General features: G+C 31.9%; 1 protein-coding gene across 1 annotated transcript; it reads left to right on the top strand.

The window, feature by feature from the left end:
• The first annotated feature begins 9,936 nt into the window (after positions 1 to 9,936).
• Positions 9,937 to 25,573, top strand: LOC130664977 (bone morphogenetic protein receptor type-1B). Its single transcript, XM_057465197.1, has 4 exons — positions 9,937 to 10,099; positions 21,997 to 22,999; positions 23,116 to 23,431; positions 24,333 to 25,573. Exons 1-4 carry the CDS (start codon positions 10,003 to 10,005, stop codon positions 24,459 to 24,461), a joined length of 1,545 nt encoding a protein of 514 aa, XP_057321180.1. The 5' UTR covers positions 9,937 to 10,002; the 3' UTR covers positions 24,462 to 25,573.
• The last annotated feature ends 753 nt before the right edge of the window (positions 25,574 to 26,326 follow it).

Here is a 26,326-nt window from a genome sequence, read left to right as displayed (position 1 = left end):
AACGAAATAAATTACATGGTGTTCTAGAATCTGTAGGGTGTCCCCTTGAAAGCTAATTGAAAGTCAGAAGTTGAAAAAAATTTTTTCCTATTATTTTTGTAATTTAAGTAAAAAATCCAAAAATAAAAAGCATTTTCTTTTGAATTAAAATGAAAGTGAAGTAAAAAAAAATCACATTCGACAATTATTAGATGTTTTCCACGATTTTGGACAAAAAAAAATTTTTTTCGTTGGAACTAAGGTACAAATTCTACCCCCATGCTAAGAAAAACAAAAAAAAAGTTTTTTTTCAACCCACCCTAATATTTATATCTGGTATTGAAAAAATTTATTCCTAAGACTTTGAACTCGTAACAGTTTATATATTTTTTTTTATTAAATAATTTAAATTTTAAAAAATATTAATCAAATTTTGGAGTGCACATTAATATCGGATGGCCTCTGTCAAGTTTCTGAACTGTACATTCTTTGGAACAACATTCGTCGCCACTTCTGCACTGAAAGTTCAAAATAATTAAGCAGACATTTTTATTATTGTTATAAAAACTTATAAAAAAAATATATATTTCTACTTACAATGCCATTTGTTTTGCACCAATATACACTCGGAAATTCATTTTCTGAAGTACAGGATACTCCGCAATTAGACAAGTGACTTTTTATTACAATTACTTGAATAATTGCAACAAAAAATAGTAATAAGTAAATTTTGAACATTTTTTTATTGGTATAATAATCGACTTTTTTTAATTAATCACTAGTTCATGACTACGAGTAACTAGAGCCTAAGAAATGTCTAAATATAATTTATCTTATCATTTTATTCTATTCTGATAATAACGATAATTAATTTGGTAGAATAATAAAAATAGCTATTGGGTATAAAATTGAATTTTGTAATTTAACTGATAGAAAAAATATTTCAAGTTTAAGTTTTTTTAAATTTTTTATTTAAAGAATTTATTGACATTTTTACTTTTTGTTTTTAAAAAACAAAAATTGTTGCGCAGAAATTTGAACTATAAGTGATTTTAATTTATTCGCAGTTTGATAAAATGTCTCCATTGTAATGAGGAAAATGTATACATTTTTTTGAACAGCAGTCGCTGTCTTTCTGGCACTGAAATATAAAATAATTTATATTAAATTGAATATATTTTATTATTTTTAAACAATACATACATCTCCATATAATTTGCACATCAGTACTTGAGAATATTTTGGTTCTTCAGGCCAAAACGTTTCTTGCTTTTGTATTATTGAAGTTCTTACAAAACTCATCACAATTATCAGAAATAATAATTTTATATAAATCATTTTTATTTTTGCAACAAACGAAATATTTTTTATAAATTTATTTGCAGTAAATATAAAACTTACAAAAATATGTAATGAGTAATCAGCGACGAAAATAAAGAGAAATTGTTGCACTCATGAAGCAGCCACGACAATTTTTAAGTTATCATTTTTTTATATATATAAAATATCACAGGTACTTTAAAAATAAAAGCCATTAAATTATAAAAATAAATCTAAAAAAAATAGTAAACAATTTTTTATCTATTTCGTTATAAAAATAAAATAAATCACTTGTCATTAAAAATTTTATTTATTTAAAAACTTTGGTAGTTTTAAAAAAAATTTTTTTTTTAATGTAAGTGAAAATAAATTTTATTTAAATAAAATTCAAATTCAAAAATTTAAAAAATTCCCTCCAAAAAATATATATATATATAAAATACCACAGGTACTTTAAAAATTATAAAAATAAAATTTTTAATTTGATAAAAAAAAGTAACAAACAATTTTTCATATATTTCGTTATAAAAATAAAATAAATCACTTGTCATTAAAAATTTTATTTATTTAAAAACTGGTAGTTTTAAAAAAAAATTTTTTTAATGTAAGTGAAAATTAATTATATTTAAATAAAATTCAAATTCAAAAATTTATAAAATTCCCTCCAAAAAAAATATATATATATAAAATACCACAGGTACTTTAAAAATTATAAAAATAAAATTTTTAATTTGATAAAAAAAAGTAACAAACAATTTTTTATATATTTCGTTATAAAAATAAAATAAATCACTTGTCATTAAAAATTTTATTTATTTAAAAACTTTGGTAGTTTTAAAAAACTTTTTTTTAATGTAAGTGAAAATAAATTTTATTTAAATAAAATTCAAATTCAAAAATTAAAAAAATTCCTCTAAAAAAAAATAAGAACAGTGTAAATAAATAATCGTCTAAATAAAAAAGTTAGCAGTAGCATTTATTATCTGGTGTACTGTCCACAAGATTTAATTGACGGTTATAAAGCTTTAACAGCATCGCCGAATAGTCTATATTATTATTATCAGGATAATAATTATTATTATTGTGTTTTTTTCGAGTACAAGAGTTAAAGAAAGCCATTGAATAGCGGGTAATTTTGATGTATCTTTACTCGTCGAGTCTTTCTCTACTCGTCAAGCTCACCGATGATTCCTATAATTTTGAGAGCCTCGTGTTTGACAAAATAACAAGTGGGTGGGTGTCGGTTTTCACACCCGCGTCTCCACGGGGCTTCTATGGAGAATGTAAAAAAGAGGGCCCGGACAGCAAACCGGTCCCGATGGATCTTTGTTATGCCCAGCACCGTCTGAACCCACCTCTATTCACTCATCTTCTTTCTTCTTTATACATCTACGGTCTACACTCGGCTCCACACTTTTTATTTACTTTATTTTCGCTAACATCTTTTCCCCTCGACTACAATATCATGCTGGACATGGACATATCCCAGGGCTGTACCACTCGTCCTAAGCCCGAAGACCTGGTCCCTGGTCCCTGTGCCCAGGATGCTGGGTTCTGATGTAATAAAAACGGGCTGACGTTTCCTCTCATCCACTTGGACTTACACGCCTACATAACTCACGGACAGTCTTCACCAGACGGAACACAGTCATTTAGGGACTAGATTGCCGAATTTATACCATCAGCACCATCATCATCATCATCATCGCCACTACTCTCGTCTCGAGTATTTTAAACCGCCAATTGATCCTTTACGTGCCCAAATAAATTACTGATGTCCCCAATTGCTTTGTTATTAACTCGTATATTTTGTTTCGGGAGCTGCTGTTTGACGGTTTATTTAAATTTTTTGGGCTCCAACTAAACAGGAGATAACAAAATTAAATGAAAAAAGTATAATTATAATTTTACAGAGTAAGATCAACTGATGAATGCCCATATGTTGAACTTTAATAGCCGCTGAATTGAATAACGGGTGCACAATAAGCTTCGAGGCAATGTCTAAATAGACACAATTGTGATTGATTATCCAATGGAGAGTCCACCGACTAATCACTGAGAAAAGGTCGACCACGGAACAACAGAGACAGATAAATTAAATATAAATATAATAATATCGTGGTATTATATTATATAATTAAATAGATAGATAGATATTTTTATTTCATCCTAGAGCCGCAGCTCTAGTCCCTAAGACTATCGAAGCTAAAGATTACGAAATTTCACATACGACTTTACAATATTCTTATAATTATTTTTATAAATGCGCGTTGTTCATTACATAAATTAATTAATTGATTGATTTATTATTTTTATCAAGGACAAAATTGTCCGTAGTAATTTTTCCATGTATTTTTACGTCAGCTAGCAAAGAATTGATGGATCCGAATTACAGTAATTACCGTAATTTACAGTATTTGGAAGAATTACGATATTTTGCGGTAAAATTGGGCATTTTTACCGCAAATTTTTGGTAAAGGAGCGGTAATTTACCGTAAAATTGTGGCGAACCTGTGGTATATTACCGTAAAATTGAGTATTATACTGTAAAAATAGAAAGAATACGGTGCATAGGGTAAAAATTCGGCAGATGATGGAAAATTTCCGTATTTTTACTGTAGTTCGCAGTAAAATGTCGTAAATTACTGTATCGTGGGGTAAATTTTCCGTAAAAATGCCGTATTTTACGGGAAGTTACGGCGAACTTCGGTAAATTGCGGTAATTTACCGTAATTCGGATTTATTAAGGAAAGTTACAAACTTGGGCGCCATGAACTACAAAATACTTCTTATACATATTAAAGTTTGCTCTTGGTAATTTCAAGTGATATTTTCTGCCTGGTGGAAATTTTCTCTGAAAAACTCAGTTCTAAAGACTTTTTCAGAGAAAACTCCGAAAAATTTCCACCAGGGCTACTACCACCTCCACGGAAAAATTATTGTTGTTTGAAATGCTAAGGTGTCATAGTAACGGCGGCATGTTGGCCACCTGACGGAAGTTGAAACAAACACATGGAAAAATTACTTCGGCTATAGTAAAATTTCCAAGGATTATGTCCCAAATTACTGTAAATTTTACTACGGTGCGGTAATTTTTGCATGCGTTTAGTTCAATGTCCGTCAGGTGGCCAACATCCGGCTTTACTATGACACCATAGCATTTCAAACAACAATAATTTCTCCGTACGCAGCGCAATTTTAGTGCAGATCCAAAAAATTGTTGACAATTCAAACGAATCTCTCTATAGAACAAAAAAATAATTCATATTAACGGACATGTTGTTTAAATTATGTAAATTTTATCATAAAAAATTAAAAACCATGTAGTGTTTATAGTTAAACATGAATAAATAAAATAAATTCGCGGTGCTACCTGTTAAGATAGTGAAAACTTGTCTCATGTTGTATTGCCGCTGAGTAGAACGTGAGTTATCTCGAGGCATGTTTTTATCGGGTTGGTCAGGTGTGAATTGGGTGAGGCAGATCGTCGCCTCTACTCTATACTCTTTACCTCTACCTCTACCTCTACCTCTGCTTCTACCTCTCAAACATCTTGACTCTTGGACTGGGCACGTAAGAATCGAACTAAACCGAGACTTTGGAACCAGACAAAGACCTAGCGAGTTAATAAGAGAGAAAGTTTTTATCTTAGTGAGAAAAGAGTGAGGTAAAAATAAGGCCAACGCGAGCTCAAGTAGCGTAGGAGGAAAACAAGTCGCCGCTTATCTGTCCCCTGACCACCAACTAATTGAGCATCGAAATTTAGCTACTGCTGGTCTAATCCCTCTAGTATTAAAAAAAATAAACCTGTAATTTAAATTAAACAAAATTGTACCCAGACCACAATTATTTTTGAATACGACATTTTAAAATTAAATTTTACCGCCAAAAATCATTGGGTCAGTTTTGATTAATCCCCAATTTCGATTTGAAAATGAATACAAGCGCAGTGGATAAAATAAGTGAGTACGTCACTGATTGGGTTGACGGTTCAGCCGAAAGGCAGGAGCGCGTTAGGGCCCACTCGTTCTTACATTTGGGCCTTTTGTTATAGCCCCGGTACCGCTGTCTCGGTCGAGTTGGTATGGGGAATGAAATATATTTCCACCTCATTCCCATCCCCATCCTCATCCCACGAAATCCAACCAAACACGAGAGTTCCAATGCGCGTCGAATAGATCCAAGATTTCGTGCCTCTTAGTCTCTTCTCAATACAATACACATACAAGTGAAGCTGGAGATGCCAATGGAGCCTCGGATTTAGTATTCATCTCTCCCTCTCTTCTTATTTAACATTCGCGTGATCCTCAATGTTCGATCTTGTATACATATATGTCCATATAGCATCGGTACTTGAGTTTTGTTTGCTTCTTTACACGATATATACCTCATTATTTTTTTCTTCATATATATACTCATACTTATACTCTTGAAACTGTTGATCTCATCTCCATCTGCGACGCCTTGAGCCGCGCGGGCGATCAGCCGTAACAAGTGTTATATGCGCCAGTCTCGGCCGTACCGTGGATCCTACACACATTGGATCCCATAATATATATACATACATATATATAGTTGTTTTGGGTATTTCGTAGAATAATAATAAGAACCAAAGAGTTGAGTCTCGAGCAAGAACCGAGCGGTTCTGGAGCTTCGTTGATTTAATCCTCGGATCCGGTTCTCCAACCCATTGTATGTCGCGGTCCCTAGATCGGGTGTTATATTCTCCATGGTGTTAAATCCTTGATTAACGACCGACGCCTGTGAGCTGTATTCGTAGAATACCGCGTCCGAATACACTAATATATGCTAATGCGCATAAAAATACACTCGAGCATTTGCGTCTCCAACTTTATACCCACGGAACTAGAAAAATTTATTTATTTTTTTACTTTTTTAGTACCCGCCTTGTAACTCCCCCGTGTTTCCATGTAACATCTCGTTACAACATTTATTATTATTATTATTTTTATTTTTCCACTGCTGGTATCCATTCGCGCTCGGACTCGGAGGTGCGAACAATCGGCTCGCAAATTGCAGACAATCGACTCTTTTGTTGCCCGACTGGGACGAGGTGTTGCTCACATATTTTTTTTTACTTTAATTTCTTATTCTTTATTTTCTTCAATACTTTTTTTATCAATTCAATGCATGACTTGAATTCCGAGTGGATCATTTCAACTGACAATAGATTCTATTCATCGGAAATCGAGGCTCCGATTAAATAAATCGTAAACCCAACTAATAAAATAATTATAATTAAGATTAAATATCAAATAACAATAATAAGATTTTTAAAAATAAGATTTTATGTCTCTAATCTTATTTACAATTCTTCCATTTCCGCCTTTCGCTTATTCTCCGGTGGATTATCTCTTGATAATTCATTCCTACACTTTTATTTTATTATTATATTTTTTTAAAATCACGTGTGTCAGTGTGAGTAAAATTTAAAAATGAATCTCATATAATAGACACGGCAATTTTAAATCCGTGAAGACATTAAAAACTAGTCTGGGTAATCGCCTTGGTGCTAATAAATTACCACCCGACGTCACACGGTTAATAAATATAAGAAGGACCTACCTGGCTCTCGCTTAAAATCTTTTCTTATTATTATTATTATTTTAGATCCACACTAGAATCCCCGTACGTTAATTAACACTTAATTATTACAAAAGTTAATCGAACTCTCTAATTAATAAAAACATTTGTTTTATTATATTTTTTCAGGGATGGGCAAAATAGGATTTAATAAATACTGAGTATTTAAGTAAAATTTGACTTGAAACCCAAATGAATTATTGGTACGTGTATAAAAAATACTTATCCTCAGAAACAGACAAAGTACTAAATAGTTTGTAACTTAGTATTTTTTACGATTTATCTATACTAAATACATTGTACTTGTTGCAGTACTTTTTACTTAAATTTGATATAAGTACTAAGCATAATTGTAATTACAACTTATAATTGTCACAGTATCTATTAAAAAAAACATTTTAATACTTATTCTATCACTACCAGAACTTTACATACGACGATTGAGACTTAAAATTATCATTTTTGAATATACTATTGCACTCCTAAGATTTTAATAGTTAAATTTATTCATTAGATGATATTAATATATTATTGTCAAATTTATACTGTTTAGTTCAAATAAGTGCACGCTTACAGTTTATGTTTCAGCTTCAACCAGTAATCTAATCAATCATTTTTATATACCCGAGCAAAAATGATTATATCAAATTTTATAACATCATTTCTTTACGGGTTCTTAAAAAAAAAAAAAACTTTTTTCTATTGACATAAAATTTTAAATAAAAAGTTCTTGTAGAGTTAAAAGGTTTAATCGATTTAATTTATTATTGGCTCAACTTCTATAGTCAATCTAAAAAATACTCTGGGAGTTTTTAATTATTTTTTGTTAGAAATACCAATGATCTAGTACTTAAATGCAACTTTTAATCTCAGTACAAATGTACTTAGTACTTGAACCGTTCTATGAGTACAAAAGTATTCTTATTTAGTTTAAAAATAAAATACTAAATACTATTGTATTTAGTAGTAGGAAAAATTAAAAGTATTTGTAATTAGATAATAAATAAAATACTAAGTACTTCGGTATGTCGTATTTAGTACTTGTTAAAAATACTAATTACTTGCATATTTTTACACTATAAAAAAAAAATTATTATATATCAAAGTATTTATTACTTAATTAGTACTTAAAATTCAAATGTACTTAAGTATGCCCATCACTGTATTTTTTAAATACTTATCAGCTAACGCGTTAATTATTTTTATCTCCGTAATCTATCGAATGTATCGAGATATCGATACCGGTTTAAAAATTTATCTGACGAAATTAATATCAATTGTCCACCAATCACGGAACTTATATATTTTGTGTAAAATAAAAATTAATTACCACAGGATCCAATAAATAAATCCCGTTAATTAATTTTTATTTTGATGATTAATTTAAAAATGTAATTTGCATTTAAACTTGGGTTTAAAATTTTTAATTCATAGAACTCTGAGTCAATTAACTGATTTTTAATTAACACTTATGTAAGTTTGCAACACATGACTGTGTATTTCTGGTTAATAATTACAAAGAACAACATCGTAATTAATTAGCATCAATCTTTTTTACACTTTTATTTATGACAAATCGTTTTTTCTCAGAAAATTTTACGAAATTATTTAAATGGTCATTAAATATGTAAATATGTAAAAATAAATATATAGACAATTAAAAGAAAAAACTGATCGTTCATAATTTTTTTAAATTACAAAATTATTTCCGCGCGCTTTTTAAATTCAAATTACGCGCCGCGCATTTTCGGTAATTTTGAACTTAAAATAAAAAGCGTAATATATATAATGTATTTAAAAGTCAATTGAATTTTATAGCATTTCTATGACCCATGAGAAGACTTAAAGTTTCCTCTCGCGTCTTGGCAATTTCAAATCGATCAACGACACGACTGGACGTCGCTTGCAATTTTAATAGGAAACTTTGAATCGATAAACGATCGCCGTTGGGTGATTAATGACCTGAGGTGTTTTAACATTCAATATATATATATATATATTTATATGAATAGAAAAAGGATTGAAAACTAAAATGTTATATCGGCTTTAATAAGAATCAACAATTACACTAATAAAATTAATCTCAAGTGTGTCAGTCAGTTTTAATCGATTTCTCACGGTGATTGAACTTGTCCATCCAGCTGAGCTATCTCGTTATTTACAAACTAAACCGCAACTATGCAACATTATTCTATAATTTATATGGGCTATAACTAACGGTATTTATATAGATATACATATATAGATTACAAACTCTTGAATGACCTTTTTTGTTTTACATTAATTAAAGTGTTTGGTCATATCTATAAATAAGTCGACAACCAAAACAGAGCTGATACATTTGAAAATAAAAAAAAAATAATATTGAAATTTCCCGCGCCAAATGTGCAGAGGTCATTTTTGCGGCACCGCGCATGGCGCGTATTTTGAATTTGAAATTAAACAAAAAAACTATCGCTCACATACATTTACATTTATATATATATGTATGTTCGAATGTGGTAGTGGTGTAGTTTAACAGTTTTCTTGATCGAATAAACAAGAACAAGAGTATCTTGGATAGGACGTAGAGGTCCAGTGTCTGACCAACAGCCGCCGGTTTCTCCTGATGTATTAAGGCTTAGAAGTCTCCGTAAGAGTCCGCGGGTAAAAGAGAGACAAAAGTAAAAGAGATGGAGAATATAAGGCTGCGAGTCGCGGCAGTGTGGCGCCCGTAGGGCGCCGACTCGTTCTCCCGCCATAGCTGACGCCCCCGACGCCCGTCGTCGATTCTCTTTCTCGGTCTTTTATCTCGACATCCTTTTCCTTCTTCTCCCGTATTCCTCTAGCTCTTTCTTCAATGACTGAACTCACGAGCATGCTCACTCGTCGACCACGACTATGCCCGAGCCCGTCCCCACTCCTCGCGAGCCATCCCCTCTCTCTGACCCGACCCCCACTACAAAAAATCCGCATCTCAGTCATGTTAAATTTTTCTCCCACTTGTTACCGAACCCCCACTCGGCAGCCGAAGATTTCCGAAGATATTTGGCCTGCGCTTTTGCGCCTGGACGGTCGTTATCTACGTCACAGTAAAGTATGTGCTCTCGAGTGTAGAAAATGGCTGCTGCGCTCTCCGCTACTACGGGTTCGCGCGAATGTAAATACGGCCTGTTGTGGCTCGTTATCGCTGTGTTAATTGCTAAAAATACTGGTGGTAAGTAAAAACAATATTATTATTTTATTATTTAAACACACATCTAATAATTTATAATTATAATCCCGCGGGAAATTTGAAAAATATATTTTTTATAAAGTCGTGTATTGTTTTTCGGAGAACTTGATCTTTCAAGACTTAACTTCTGCCACACAGATGTGGGGATCAGATGTCGCACGTACACACAACACGATTTGTCTTTTACGCCTGCAACTTGCAGTCTGACACAAATATTTTAAATATATTTCGGTATTAAAATTATCAATTATAGTTTTTTTCATACCAAAGAACGAGGATTTAACGCTAGTGGAAATGGAGTTTACAGTAGTACTGTAGTGTAGTTTTGTTGAGTTGTTTCTTTTATTTGTATGGATGTAAAGTAAGGTTGTGTTAGTTTGTAGGGAAGTGGATATTCAGTCTCTTTCTCTCGCACACCTTCGGATTCAAAAGTGTCTCTCTTACTCATGCGATCTATAGACACTCGCTGTCTCCTTTTATCTTGTGTTAAAAACTCACTGTCTTCCTTCTCGAGGTTCTTTTAGTTCTTGCATTACATTAAAGTCCATGTGAGACTTTTAAATGTGATCCTATCCCTTAAATTCTTGTATTCACTTCTCAAGTACGGAAATTTAAAAAAAATTTTAAGATTTTTAAAAATAAATTTTAGTTTCGTATGAAAATTTTTAAACGCAAATTCTGAAGTTTTGTATAAAAGTTTTTAAAAATAAATTTTCGTTTTGTATAAAAATTCAAAATTTTTAAAAATAAATTTTAGTTTTGTATGAAAATTTTTAAAAGTAAATTCTAAAGTTTTGTATAAAAATTTTTAAAAATAAATTTTCGTTTTGTATAAAAATTCAAAATTTTTAAAAATGAATTTTAGTTTCGTATGAAAATTTTTAAAAGTAAATTCTAAAGTTTTGTATAAAAATTTTTAAAAAAATTTTTTGCTTGTATAAAAATTCAAAATTTTTAAAAATAAATTTTAGTTTCCTATGAAAATTTTTAAAAGTAAATTCTAAAATTTTGTATAAAAATTTTTAAAAATAAATTTTAGCTTTGTATAAAAATTCAAAATTTTAAAAAATAAATTTTAGTTTTGTATGAAAATTTTCAATAGTAAATTCTAAAGTTTTGTATAAAAATTTTTAAAAGTAAATTTTCGTTTTGTATAAAAATTCAAAATTTTTTTAAATAAATTTTAATTTTGTATAAAAATTCAAAATTTTTAAAAATAAATTTTAGTTTCTTATGAAAATTCAAAATTTTTAAGAATAAATTATAGTTTCGTAGGAAAATTTTTAAAAGTCAATTCTAAAGTTTTGTATAAAAATTTTTAAAAATGAATTTTCGTTTTGTATAAAAATTCAAAATTTTTAAAAATAAATTTTAGTTTCGTATAAAAATTCAAAATTTAAATCTGAATTTCTTAGAAATATTTTTTACGATGCAATAAAAATTTTGTTTATTTATTCATTCAAATTTAAATTTAAATAAACACCGAGCGACATATTGGAGCGGAATGTTAAAAGGATTAAATTACTATTTAAACTGTCAAAAGAGTATCACTTATCACACCATTACTAAGATTTCCTCCATTAATCCGTACGATATCTTTACCATCATATACAATTTAATTTCTTATAATTTTTTATAAAAACAACTCGTCATAAAATAACTCACTGCTAATTGCTAGATTTAATTATTTCGCGCTTGTATGAATCTCTGAAATAAACATCATTTAAATTCCTTCATAAAACCGCTTTTTTTTCATTCTCAAAAGATTCGTTTTTTAAAAAAATAAAGTAAGCAGACAAAGCGAGTAAAGAAAATGTTAGTTCAGGCTCTAAAGAAATCTCCGAGATATTTTTTTAGTCTAAAACCCATCGGCTATGGGTATGCATACATACATATATTCAATATCTAGTCTTAAGACCTCTACCCGAACCTACACCAGGTGTGAGTAGAGGTTTTTTTATCCATACATTTTACCTGACCTATTGTTGGCTCGATTCACTCTACGACCCGCAAAGTACAATGTCTGACCTTTTTTTCTTATTTTTCTATACATATAATACAATTTTCTTATACATTCTCTATACATATATACTCTTTTCATTTCAAAATCCCATTGAATTTATTTTACCACCGAAAGTTTAAAGCCCACGTCTGCGTCTTGTAATTTATCTCCAACATTACAATGTCAGCCATAAAAGTTTTACGTGCCACGTATTATTTAAGAGCAGCCCTTACTGATAATTTATTTTCCGTTAGCAAAAGAAAGGGTTTAAAGTTACGTCTAATCTACTCCATTACAAATGAATTACTGCCAAGTACTTTGTCGCTTACAGGATTTACCCGACAAATAAATGACCGACGAACTCCACGTGTTTGACAATGAGCTTTGGTCCGTTTGTTGGTTTAAAAATCGAGTGATCAGGCGGTTTAATATTTGGGTTCACGCTGATCCCTGATAGAACGATAGTAAATTCCATTAGCTTGGAAATTCCCTGAGACGCAGGTAGACTTAGATATGAGTAAAGACTAGAGTATAGGCAAGAGTATTAACTATTAGTTAAGTCTCAAGTTGTAGAGTAGTTAAAGTGGTTAAAAGGTTGGGTTGGGCCTTAACGATTAAGCAAATATTTGGTCTAGTTGATTGTGCAACCATCGCATTTTCTCGTTTCCATTTGTCATTGTGATCGCGTGTCAGATCAAGCCTTAGCAATGCAGTTTGTTCAACAATACATGGTATTTATACATATATATGTATACGTATTGGCAAGAGATTATCGGGAGTATATAAAATAATGCTTGCACCGCAAGTTGATACGAAGCCCAGTAAGGGTTAAAATATTACGATGGCTGCACAGAACAATTTTTCAACGAATTTCAATGAAACCACTCCCGATTTTTAGTTAATTTGAAAATAATATGAGCTTTTGTCTGTTTAAATTTACCGCCGAAATTTGAAAAAAACGATGTCGAAATTTTGATGTTTTAATATTGACTCTAGTCTAGGCCAGAAAATTTGAGCCCTTGATATTAAGAAATCTATCATCGCAATTTTTGAATTTTTTTTACTGCGCGGGTTTTTGTCTTATAACTCGCAAACCATTGAAATAAACGAAATTGACTTGAATACATTTCTTGAAGGAAATTGAATGCTCTACAAAAAAGGTTTGATTGAAATTTTTCGTCAGATGAACCGTTTCCTTACAATCATGCCTTGAACATTGGTACGATTTTTGAAAAACCGAAATTCCCGCGCATTTTTTACATAAATCAAAACGCATTAGCGGAATTTGATAAAAGTATAACATGTTAGAAATCCTATAAGAAAGATTGTTTTCGGAAAATAGTCCATTATCTATAGAAATATCTTCGCGCAAGCGCAGTAGATGTGCGTTCAGAAAAGATTTTCGTCTCAAATACTTTTGAATTGGACTATCACGGAACAAGTACCTTGAGTTCTTACAAGCATATCTTAGAGTACTTCTAATGGTATTTACGTTATTATGGGAAAAGCACGCGATGTGTGGCGCCACGGTGTAAAATCCATCAGCAGTAGATCGCGTCCATCAAGGTTGAATGAGGTGGGGAATAAGGAGAAAAAGGGTTTAAAAAAGTAATCAACAACAACAGCAACAGCAATGGAAATAAAAAAAGGATAACCGAGAAATATCAGTGGTCACACGGCGTACGTGACTGCAGTTTAAACGTGAAAGATGCGTGTGCCCCCGTCCATTCTCGTCTTCCAGTTTCTCGTTTCTTATATCAAAGACGACCACCACGAGAAAACCAAGACCAGTTCGTACATTATGGAAGTCTCTAGTCTTATATATTATATTATATTTAACTCATGTGTTCATATGTACATATATGTATGTATGTATGGATATATTGCTGCCGGAGAAGACCAAAAGATTAAAGATAGTGGCGTGCATTCATGAGGCTTCATCTTTAGCCATTTATGCTAAGGCCCAATTGGTAATCTGATCATGAAGCCGGATTATTTCGGATGGATTTTGAATTTAACCAGCTTGTAATAAGCTTCTCGAGGCGTGTTTTCATAAATTTGCGGCCGACTTATCTAGGAAAATCAAACAGTACAAGATTTGAACATCTGCGGTTTTGTTTTCATTCATTTAAAAACCCGAGATTGTGATATTTTTTTGAATTATCATTTACAAAACATGTATATTTTATATCTCAATCCGCGGTAGAATATGTTTCATTACAGGTTTAACGCAAACTCTTTCTGTCCTGAAAGATAAGAACAGGTGTTTGACTTGGTTCGCATCAGCGAAGGGGAGAACAGAAACAAGATCGCCAACGCGCACGCGTATTAAACCAACTAGTGTACTATATTTAATCAAAGTAATATATAATAATAATAACAATAATAACAACAACATTAAAGTGTACTTGTTTCGCAAAAGGTTGTTCATTTCTCAGAAAAGTCCGACAGAGGGTTGATATTAAAGTCGTGCCGACTATAGAATCCCCCCATACACTTCACATCGATTAGTTTCGCGTTTTATGGCATGACTCTAGAAACAAAATGCAGGCCAAATTCGCCCACTGGAAAGTACTTGGCTATACATATATATGTACAAAATATATATGCCCCAATGTATTTATATAAAAAAACATTATTTTTATATATATGTACACTGCTCTATCGTATTTGGACGTTCGAACGATCAATATATGTCAAGAAAATTAGTTCACTGGTATATTCGTCATCAGCCATCGGATAAATCTAAATGAAAACACTCACGTCATCCAATTATTACGTATTATATCTCACAGTACTTGTAGAATTTACGACTGGGAAACCACTGACTCACTGGATAGGGGACACGATAATTATTTTTCGACAAATTTTTGAGCAATGGGATTTTCCACAGACTCCAGTCGGCTCTGCCCCATGCCTAGTCTAGTTAAGTCAGCAGATCTTGTTTCATATTCAGTGTCCCCTCGAGCCGGGATTTTGTACTTCCTGTTGCATCAAGTAGGGTCAGCAGACATCTGTTAAACATTTTTAAGACCCTGTCCTCGAGGACCAGCTACTCAGCAATACAAAGACTTACTTGGTATTCTGAGATGTTACATTGCGTGATGCTGGATAAGAGAATTGAACGATCGCTTGAGCATTAAATTCAAGTCAAGGCCTTCAGATAAAACTTCCATCATCACCAGACTCACCATCCATCCAACTAAATCCGAAGGAGATTCTAGTGAACTAAAACTAGCTTTTTCGTAAATTTCAACTGCATTCTTCTCTACCAGTGATGGGAATACTTAAGTACATTTGTATTTTAAGTACTAATTAAGTAATAGATACTTTGATATATAATAATTTTTTTTTGTAGAGTAAAAATAGGCAAGTAATTAGTATTTTTAACAAGTACTAAATACGACATACCGAAGTACTTAGTATTTTATTTATTATCTAATTACAAATACTTTTAATTTTTCCTAGTACTAAATACAATAGTATTTAGTATTTTATTTTTAAACTAAATAAGAATACTTTTGTACTCATAGAACGGTTCAAGTACTAAGTACATTTGTACTGAGATTAAAAGTTGCATTTAAGTACTAGATCATTGGTATTTCTAACAAAAAATAATTAAAAACTCCCAGAGTATTTTTTAGATTGACTATAGAAGTTGAGCCAATAATAAATTAAAACGATTAAACCTTTTAACTCTACAAGAACTTTTTATTTTAAATTTTATGTCAATAGAAAAAAGTTTTTTTTTTTTTTAAGAACCCGTAAAGAAATGATGTTATAAAATTTAATATAATCATTTTTGCTCGGGTATATAAAAATGATTGATTAGATTACTGGTTGAAGCTGAAACATAAACTGTACGCGTGCACTTATTTGAACTAAACAGTATAAATTTGACAATAATATATTAATATCATCTAATGAATAAATTTGACTATTAAAATCTTAGGAGTGCAATAGTATATTCAAAAATGATAATTTTAAGTCTCAATCGTCGTATGTAAAGTTCTGCTAGTGATAGAATAAGTATTAAAAATTTTTTTTAATAGATACTGTGACAATTATAAGTTGTAATTACAATTATGCTTAGTACTTATATCAAATTTAAGTAAAAAGTACTGCAATAAGTACAATGTATTTAGTATAGATAAATCGTAAAAAATACTAAGTTACAAACTATTTAGTACTTTGTCTGTTTCTGAGGATAAGTATTTTTTAGACACGTACCAATAATTCATTTGGGTTTCAAGTCAAATTTTACTTAAATACTCAGTATTTACTAAATCCTATTTTGCCCATTCCTGTTCTCTACAAATAACAATCTTACATCCAACGTTAAATAAATTCTATTGCGTTAGTCTATGAGCCATCTAATCATTGAATTTTTATTTCCTTCATACATTCTACCGCTGAATTACAATTACAATTAATGCATACGTATACGCTTGAGTAATCTCGTAATTAAAGCAATTTATGTCCATTAATCAATGAAATATTTCTATAGCCAATGATCATTGACATTATTTACAAAATTACTCTACTATTGGACGGCTATCAGTTGAGTATTATCTCCAACTCACTAATTTTACTACGGCGTAAAAACATCTACACCTCGTAATTACAACAGTAGATAATTAACAATTAGTTTATCTAATACAATAAAAAATTATCTTCAAACCGATTACGCTTTGTAATAAAAGTAATTATACTTTAAGAATGTTGTCGGCAAATGACTATTGTTATAATTTTAGGCGTAGACGCAAAAGAGTTAATAAAAAACGTGTTATGTTGTAAGAAGGTGGAGGGGGTGGGTCAATCCCTCGTGCCGACGTAAATATAGAAACGGTCATCGTAAAATAGACTTGCGGGTGGCAGTTGCAATTATCGTTTTCTTGTGTCTCTCCTTTCACACATCACCACATAACATGTAATTCCGTCTTGCTCATACATCACATATATATATATATGAGAGCCGTGACGCGATAGATAACAAGAATCGCTGGCACTGTCGGCATTATTCGTAAGTCCCGCGCTTTTTCTTTTCCTCTAGTGTCTTCAGTGTCCGCGTATGTTTTATTTCAAATGAATCTTTATACGATACTTATTAACTTGTTTTTTTTATATGTTTATATATAAATGTATGTGTGTAGAATTGTATTGCTGGCGCCTGCGCTGGGACTGACGGCTCCAGGTCACTTTTACAAACCCCAGCCAACTAAACAGAACACATCTCCGTTACGCGTTATGCTAATATTATTTTTTTACTCTTTTTAATCCCTTGTATTCATTTCTAGACACTACATTAGCTCTTTCCAAGCTTGGACATTCCACGGCAAGCATTCTCTTACATGCTTCACTGAACCCTCTTACTTTAAATATTTTTATAATATTTTATCCAAACGCCTTTTTCTTATAAATTATACTTCAAGTTTTTAATTTAAATTGGAAATTATTACTCGATATTTATCGATGTCATAAATAATAAAATATCAATAAATTATCATTTATTTATTTAGCCATAGAGTCAAGACTTTGTAAGAAAAATTTTCGTTTCCAATTCTTAGTGCAAAAAATTTCTTATTTATTTATTTCTTTGAATTATCGATCAGGAAACTGCTGCTTCATATGATCATAAATCTACAATTATTAAGTCACATATAATTTATAAGAATTCAGGTAATAATGGTTACTTTGAAACAATAATTAACTTATAATATAATCATAATTATGATTAGTTTTAATCTCAAAGACATCAACTCTAATTTTCTAACAAATATAAACAACATTTTTCTCTGAATTCAACTAAAGCTTATGATAACGTTATACTCGGTGGCAACACATTCCAAAGTCTACAACCTGTTACAATAAAAGAATTAAAATATGCATTTGTACGTGGAAATGGAACTTGCAACGGATTAATTCTATTTGGGTTTCATCGCGCCGCAATATTAGGCCTTAATTTTAAATCAGAACAAAACAAACTAGGTCTCATAAGACATAAAATTTTATAAAACTCGCACAATATTACACAGAAAAAACAGATATCTTGAGTCAAGAAAATATTTTTGAAGACAAACGTTTTCGGGAACCAAGTCAAGATTTTCTCGAGCCAAGAGAATTCGTCTTGGTTGGAGAAGATTTCTAATTTATCTGAGAAAATTTTTATATTTTGATTTTATATATATATATATCTATATTTTTTATATTCTTTTTATATTTTTATACATAGATGATTCCACTGAATAATTTATGCAATTAATATCTAGTCTTATCACCTAGTAACTTTTCAAATTGTATTGAGGTATAGATGACTGTTTAAATCAATAAAGAATTATTACCTGAGAAAATTTAGGTCTCCAAAAAAATTTTCTTGAATCAAGAATATTTACCTTCAGTCAAAAATTTTATTTTCTGCCCTCCGGCCGGAAAGTGGCAACTTTCGGGCCGCTGCCCTGAACAAAGTTGCAACTTTCCGGCTCCGTCGAGCAGAAAAATAGTATACGCACCTTGGCCAGTAAAAAAGAAAGCCTCAGACCACATGTTTGTCAGCCTCGGCTTCGCCTCGGCCAACAATTACATGTGATCTGAGACTTTTCTTATTTTACTGGCCTAGGTATGTAATCTACTATTTTTGTGTGTAATTGCGCTCTTCGACTGTCTGGTCTTAACCATCCTAAATGCCTTTTATATCTTGAAATATGAACATCTCGTCGCATCCGCAACACAAATCTCACAATTATTTACCGATATAGTCAGAGAATTACCAAGTTCTGCTTTTAAATACGTAAATAAACATGCACAATAATCAAAAATAGGAAACACAAGACTTATAACAAGTTGACGCTTAAGTTGCAAGCTTCTTAGAGTACGTAAACATTTTTTGTGCCAAGAAATTCGTTTCTTCTGTGTACGAAATTCATCTAATGATTCGGAGTGGAAACGAATTTCAAATATTGCAACTGTAATTATAAAAGACCGCTGATGAGATGTTCAAGTAAATGGAACCAATAGAGTATCCGTCTTCGTTAAGTCACAATTTTGAGGAGTGATCATAACAAAAATTTCAAAATTCAATAAATGTAGGCTGCTAGGTAACTCATTCCCTTTTTTCACTAATTTTGTGTGCGTGTAACATAAAAAATATACTCACACACAAATTAGTGAAAAAAGGGCGTAATTTTTCATGTTACACGCATTTTATAGACGGATCAATCGTCGCAAGGATCAATTGTCGCGGATTAATTGTCGCGGATCAATTGTCCTCGGATCATCGGTCGTGTCACCTCATTCTATATTCTAATTCCACACAGAAAAGAAGGATTTCTTGACCCATTTTTTTGGGCACTTATTAAGAACGATTTGTCATATCTTGTGCTGTGGGAATTCGGTAGCATCAGATAATCTCGACAGATATCGCCTCTGCGAAGACGAGGCTCTACACAGAAATCTTTAAAAAATAGTCGCTTCTTACTGAAACCATATTTTACAAACTTCCAATTACCTTTCTCACGATCATACAAACATTCGAGTCACTATAAATTTCTCACGGTGATTGATCTGAGTATCGTGCAAAATCACTGGCACACGTGCAGGAAGTAAACTTACCACCCCCACAGCACAGAGCTGCCGCGAACGACATATCCAGACTGTGAAAATAAAAGAGACGAATACGCGACAGAGAAAAGGAATAAAAAAAACGTACATGGGGAATTGAATGGAGGAAGAGGAGGTGGCAGTACATGTACCCAGCGTGTATCCCGAGTTTCCTGAACCCGCCGCACCCTTTTCCTTCTTTTTTTCCCAACTGTGGGCTGAGATGCTCGTCCGCCCACACGACATATCTCGCCGGGCAGCAGCCTCAACTATTGCTTGCTTGCTATATACATATATGTTTATAAATATATAATATATACATATATATTCTATATGTCGTAGCTTATTCTTACTACACTAGCGGTTCATCCAGACCGCAATTATCGCGCGGATCGTTTATTTCTCGATGTCTATTCAAATCCTTTTCTCAGCTGCTGAATCTCTCCTCAGTCTACATCTCTACATTAGTGTCACTTTTAATTTGTTCCATCTCACATCTTTTATCTTACACCGGCTCTTTTCATTTCTCACCTCATATTTTTAAAATTAATCTACTTCATTATACCCAAGTATATAAATATAACTGAATAAAGATCTTTAGAAATAAAAAGAGTAGACCCCGACTGAACAATTAGTTTGAGGGTCCAAAAATAATTTAAAATCCGAGTAACTTTAAATTTGTCCAGTTGCATTCTTCGTCTGTCTGATCTCCCGACAAAATGCACTCCAGATTCCACTGTTACACTTATAGAACCCGGTAAATCCCCTCCACCTGGATGCAGACAACGAGAGTTTTACTGGGGTACTAATATAAGGACACAGCCAGACGAAATTAATCGTCATCGTGTATCACCATCACTCGTCAGTATAAATATACATATATACGGGTTTAAATAAAATACAAGATGAAGATGACGACGCTTTTATTACCATACAAAACTGCCATTAACATTTGCATCTACAATTGCTTCTGCGTTACACGTTTCGCATATAATATGCACTCACATATTAACAGATCCCTAATAAACGTACGGAGAAACAAAGAATTTCTTGGGGTAAAAAATTTTTAGTTGACCCAAGAAGTTCTTGGAGCATAAAAAAATTTTTTGAGGCGAGAAAAAAATTATTGAGGCGAGAAATTTATTCTAGTCCTAGAAAAATTTTTTTTTTCAACCAAGAAAGTATTTTTTTTTTTTGCATAGGGGAGGGTGGGGCAGAGCGGCCCCCTAAGCCAATTATTACTTTTTGTGTCTTTCAACCATAAGATCACTTTACTTTTGTCCTATTTCGAACAAATTTATGGACATTTTGCCAAAATTCTGAAAAAAAAAATTTTTTTGTGGGGCAGAGCGGCCCCTCCAAAAAATGAGAAAAAAATTTTTTTTTTTTCGTTTTTTTTTTTTTTTTTAAATTGTTTTCATCATTAAGAATGTATTTCTTTCTCTTGACAACTATTTTTGGTTTTATATTACTCGAAAAAAATTTTTTAAGGTGTAATAAATCGTTCACTCTCGATTACCTTAATTACTAATTGTTATTTAATAAAAAAAAAAATCAATTCTATGATTTTACTTTATTTCAAAAATTTATCAACTAAAAAAAAAAATTTAATTTTTATAAATTTTTAGTGACCAAATTTGCCTCTTTTATAGAGAAACGGCCGAAAAATATGAAAAAATAATTTTTTCGGAAGTTTCGGCTGGTCCATTTTGCCCCAGGTGTTATGCGTAGGGCTAGAAATGTGGAATTATAATAATTTTTTTTTAATTTGACGATAAAAATATGAAAAAATCACTTTTTCAAAATTTTGGGCTTGTTCATTTTGCCCCAAATGTCATGCGTCGGGGTAAAAATGCGCAAACCTCGGATTTACAGTAATTAGTAAAAAAAAAAAATTTTTTTTATCAAAATTTCAGGGGGGCCGCTCTGCCCCACCCTCCCTACTATACATTTCCGCGCTGTATAGTCCAAGGAATAGAATGCCGGAATGTATTGGCGAGAGATTTAAAAAAAAAAAATAACATAAGCGTTAAACGTTACGGTGAAAGTACGAGTTAGCAATTAATTGCGATACGAAAAATACCGTAAAAGGTCCGTTCCTCCTACATCCGCGCCCCAGGCAAGGACGTTGTTTTTTTTTTTAGTCACTGATGTTCTTCTCCCATTCGTTCCACTCCAGTCGTTTATTAACATCAGCCTGTTGTCCAATACACGATAAATTTTCCTCACCACAAACACATACTCAGTACCCATAAAAATTAATTTTCTTTTGTAATTACAGTGGCTGGAATCGAGTGTTATTGTGACGGCTACTGCAATGACGATAAGCAAAACGGAACATGCCTACTTGGTCCAGGAAGTTTCTGCTTCAGCGCAGTTGACGAAGTCTGGGACCGAGAACTCGGAGAATACGTGCCAGAATATTCCTTCGGTTGCTTATCTCGAGACGATGAAAGCGCCTTCATGCAGTGCAAAGGAAACAAGATACCGCGGTTGAAAACTAAAACTGTAATCTGCTGTAATAGTACTGATTTATGCAACAGAGATGTGTTTCCTGACTACATTGCGCCTTCGACACCAGCACCCAATCCAGCCTCTATGAATACTGGAGGTCCGCTGATAATAATTGCCGTCACAATGTCGGCGTGCTGCGTCGCAATTATCATAGCAGTCGTATTCCTGTACCGTAAATATGGACGCAGAGAACGGGATCCTTGTCTAGTGTCCTCCCAGGGAACCCTCAAAGACCTGATCGAACACAGCTCTGGTTCTGGATCTGGTCTTCCATTGCTCGTGCAACGGACGATTGCTAAGCAGCTCGCGCTGTCCCAGTGCGTTGGCAAAGGCCGTTTCGGCGAGGTCTGGTTAGCACGTTGGCGCGGTGAAAAAGTTGCTGTCAAGGTATTTTTCACACTTGAAGAAGCCTCGTGGTTCCGCGAAACCGAAATCTATCAGACTGTTCTTATGAGACACGACAATATTCTGGGATTCATTGCTGCGGACATCAAGGGAACTGGTACTTGGACGCAAATGTTGCTGATAACGGACTACCACGAACGTGGATCACTTCATGACTATCTACAGACAACGGTCCTGGATCACCAGACTCTCTTTACAATCTGTCTGTCCATAGCATCCGGAATAGCTCATCTCCATACGGAAATTTTTGGTACCCGCGGGAAGCCTGCGATCGCACATCGCGATATCAAGAGTCGAAATATCCTTGTAAAGAGGAACGGCGAGTGTGTTATCGCTGATTTCGGTCTCGCCGTCCGGTTTCTCAGGTAAGCTTCTTAACTAAAGTATTTTTTTTCTGAGGATTACGTCTTAAAATAAAACTTTTGATTGATTCGGGCTCACCTCGAACGGCATTATATATTTATTTATTTTTAATTCACAGCGATACCGGAGAGATAGACATCGCCCCCAATACTAGAGTAGGGACCCGGCGATACATGGCGCCAGAAGTATTGGACGAAAGTCTCAATACCACGTCATTCGATGCTTTTAAAATGGCTGACATGTATTCCGTGGGACTGGTGCTGTGGGAGGTGTGTAGAAGATGCGTAACCGGTGGTAAAATATCCACTGCAGAGCCTTACGGCCTGCCTTATCACGATGTCGTACCAAGTGATCCTAATTTCGAGGACATGAGACTCGCTGTCTGCGTAAAGAAGCTCAGGCCAATTATCCCTACACGCTGGGAACTTGATCCGGTAAGTCCTCACTCTAATCCTCGATTTCGCTCTAGGGTGAGCCAAAAAAACCAACCTATCGAATTTACGTCTTAAAAAGGACCTATATATCGAGAAAAAAATTCTCTCATTGGGCAAAATTTTTAACTCAATTTTAAAAGGTGTCCATCTGAAATTTCCCATCTAAATAACAGGCAAAAAAATTTTTTTTGATTAAAAATATTATAACTTTTGAACCATGTGAGACAAAAATTCGGCTCTAGAATATTCTTGTAGGGCATTAAATTTCTTAAAAGAAAGTCCTGGGAGTCGAATTTGTAAACTTGATATTTCGTATACTAACAGGCTATCAAAGTCTAGAGTAAACAGAATCATACAAATTTGAGGCTTTATTTGTATTTTCCAAATACTTTTCTTTTATTGTGATCGATAACGAAATATTATTTGTTACAACGTGGATATTGTTGGTGATTTCATTGCACTACATTAAAACAAATTTTCTCGTCGTATTGATATTTTTAATAATAAAACCTTACATTTGTATGATTCTGTTTACTCTAGACTTTGATGGCCTGTTAGTATATAAAATATCAAGTTTACAAATTCGACTCCTAGGATTTTCTTTTAAGAAATTTAATGCCCTACAAGAATATTCTAGAGCCGAATTTTTATCTCACACGGTTCAAAAGTTATAATATTTTTAATCAAAAAAGTTTTTTTTGCATGTTATTTAAATGGGAAATTTCAGATGGCTACCGACACCTTTTAAAATTGAGCTAAAAATTTTGCCCAATGGGTGAATTTTTTCCTCGATATATAGGTCCTTTTTAAGACGTAAATTCGATAGGTTGGTTTTTTTGGCTCACCCTATTTCGCTCCCATAAAAATTTCACCATTCTAATAATTTTTTTTTTTACTCCAGGTTCTTTCCGCTTTGAGCAAAGTCATGACTGAATGTTGGCATGGCAATCCAGCAGTGAGATTGACCGCCCTCAGGGTTAAAAAGTCTCTGTCGAAGCTTCACATCGACAACGCCATCAAAATAGTTTAGTCTATTAGTTATTAATTAATTAATTACTTTATACTGTAAATATTTAACGAGATTTACCCTTTAAATCTCATCATTTTTTTATCATTTACCTAGATTTTAATTATTCATGTTCAAGTCCCGTGTAAATAGTTGTGACCATGAAAAAAAAATAAAAAATGTAAATAGGATTGCGAGACTGCAGACGAAGAAGACTGAGGTTACACTTAAAAAAATGTAACGTATGCGTGAGTTTGTTTTGAATGCAATTAATTATTATATTTTTTTTATTGTACATACAATTGTTTAAGCGATAGTATTGCAATGGTCTTTAAATTTATTTTTACTCATTTTGTTTAAATGAAAGCAAAAATAAATATTTTATATTACGGTACCGCTAAATATTTAAAAATTTTAGCGGGACCATGTGAATAATTAATTTCAAATAACGCGCCTACTCGAGAGGTTCGATTTGTCATGGGACAGTTCTGTAATTATTTTAAAATATCGCGGGAAAAAAATTTATTTTATTTATCAATAAAATAAATTTATTTTTTTTCGTGTCCTGATTCATCGAACTTTCTCTCGACTGCGGTAATTATTGTTATCTAATTATTAATTCATTAAGAATTAGTTTGTAACCTTTTTTTTTATTGATTAATTATTAATAATTGTCAGGTAACTACCGACCGATGCAGGATACTCACGGACTTATTATATTAATAATAATAATTAACAATTGCTGCCTAACTGATGGACTTGATAACTTTAATATTTAAAAAAAAATAAGAAAGTTTACTTTCTTGAGCTTTTGCTCGGCTCTAAGTCCACGTCATAGTACAACTCTAATTGTTTTTTGTTTTTTTTTAACTTGTACAGAGCAACGCGATTGCTAATTGCCGAGTTTGTAAAAAGTTAAAAATTTCTGTAGTCTTAATTAAAATCTTCGGTCGTAACAAAACTTTGTTTTATATTTTTTTTTACAAGTTTGATTACTTGTGATGTTGTTAAATATTGCGCTAAATATATGTAATTTTATTATGTATAAAATTAAAAAAGAAAAAAAACAAATTAAAATTTTTAGATTTAAATTTATGAAATTTATATTTTTAACAAGTATTAAACAATATAATCTTTTCAATTGTTTTTATTTTATTACACCTTTATTTATACAAATTTACTTAGTAATTAAATATCTGTATAAAAATTATATCAACTTTTTTTTTTTTATTCGATAATCGTCGATTTTTTTTATCGCAGAAATTATTTTATAAAATATAAGAAAACCGTCAGTATATCGGGGTAACAAAAGCAAGTAAATATTGTACATATATATATGTAAAAAATAAATTATATACAGAAAAAAAAAATTCTTGACTCAACTAAAAATTTTCTTGACTCAAGTTAAAATTCTCTTGAAACAAGTAAATAATTTTTTGAACCAAGTATAAATTTTCTTGACTCAAGTAAAAAATTTCTTAGCTCAAGTAAAAATTTTCTTGGAGCAGGTAAACAATTTTTTGAATCAAGTAAACAATTGATGGCTCAAAGAAAAATTTTCTTGGCTCTAGTAAATAATTTCTTAGCTCAAGAAAAAAATTTTTTTTAAACAAGTTAACAATTTTTCGAACCAAATAAAAATTTTCTTGGCTCAAGTAAATAATTTCTTGACTCAAATAAAAATTTTCTTGTAGCAGGTAAAAATTTTCTTGAAACAAATAATTTTTTGAACCAAGTAAAAATTTTCTAGACTCATGTAAAAAATTTCTTGACTCAAGTTAAAATTCTCTTGAAACAAGAAAATAATTTTTTGAATCAAGTATAAATTTTCTTGACTCAAGTAAAATAGTTCTTGAAACAAGTAAACAATTTTTTGAATCAAGTAAACA

Source organism: Microplitis mediator, chromosome 3 (assembly GCF_029852145.1).
Source record: "Microplitis mediator isolate UGA2020A chromosome 3, iyMicMedi2.1, whole genome shotgun sequence".
In the NCBI taxonomy this organism is placed as follows: Eukaryota; Metazoa; Arthropoda; class Insecta; order Hymenoptera; family Braconidae; genus Microplitis; species Microplitis mediator.
This window is presented reverse-complemented; position numbering and strand designations above follow the sequence as displayed.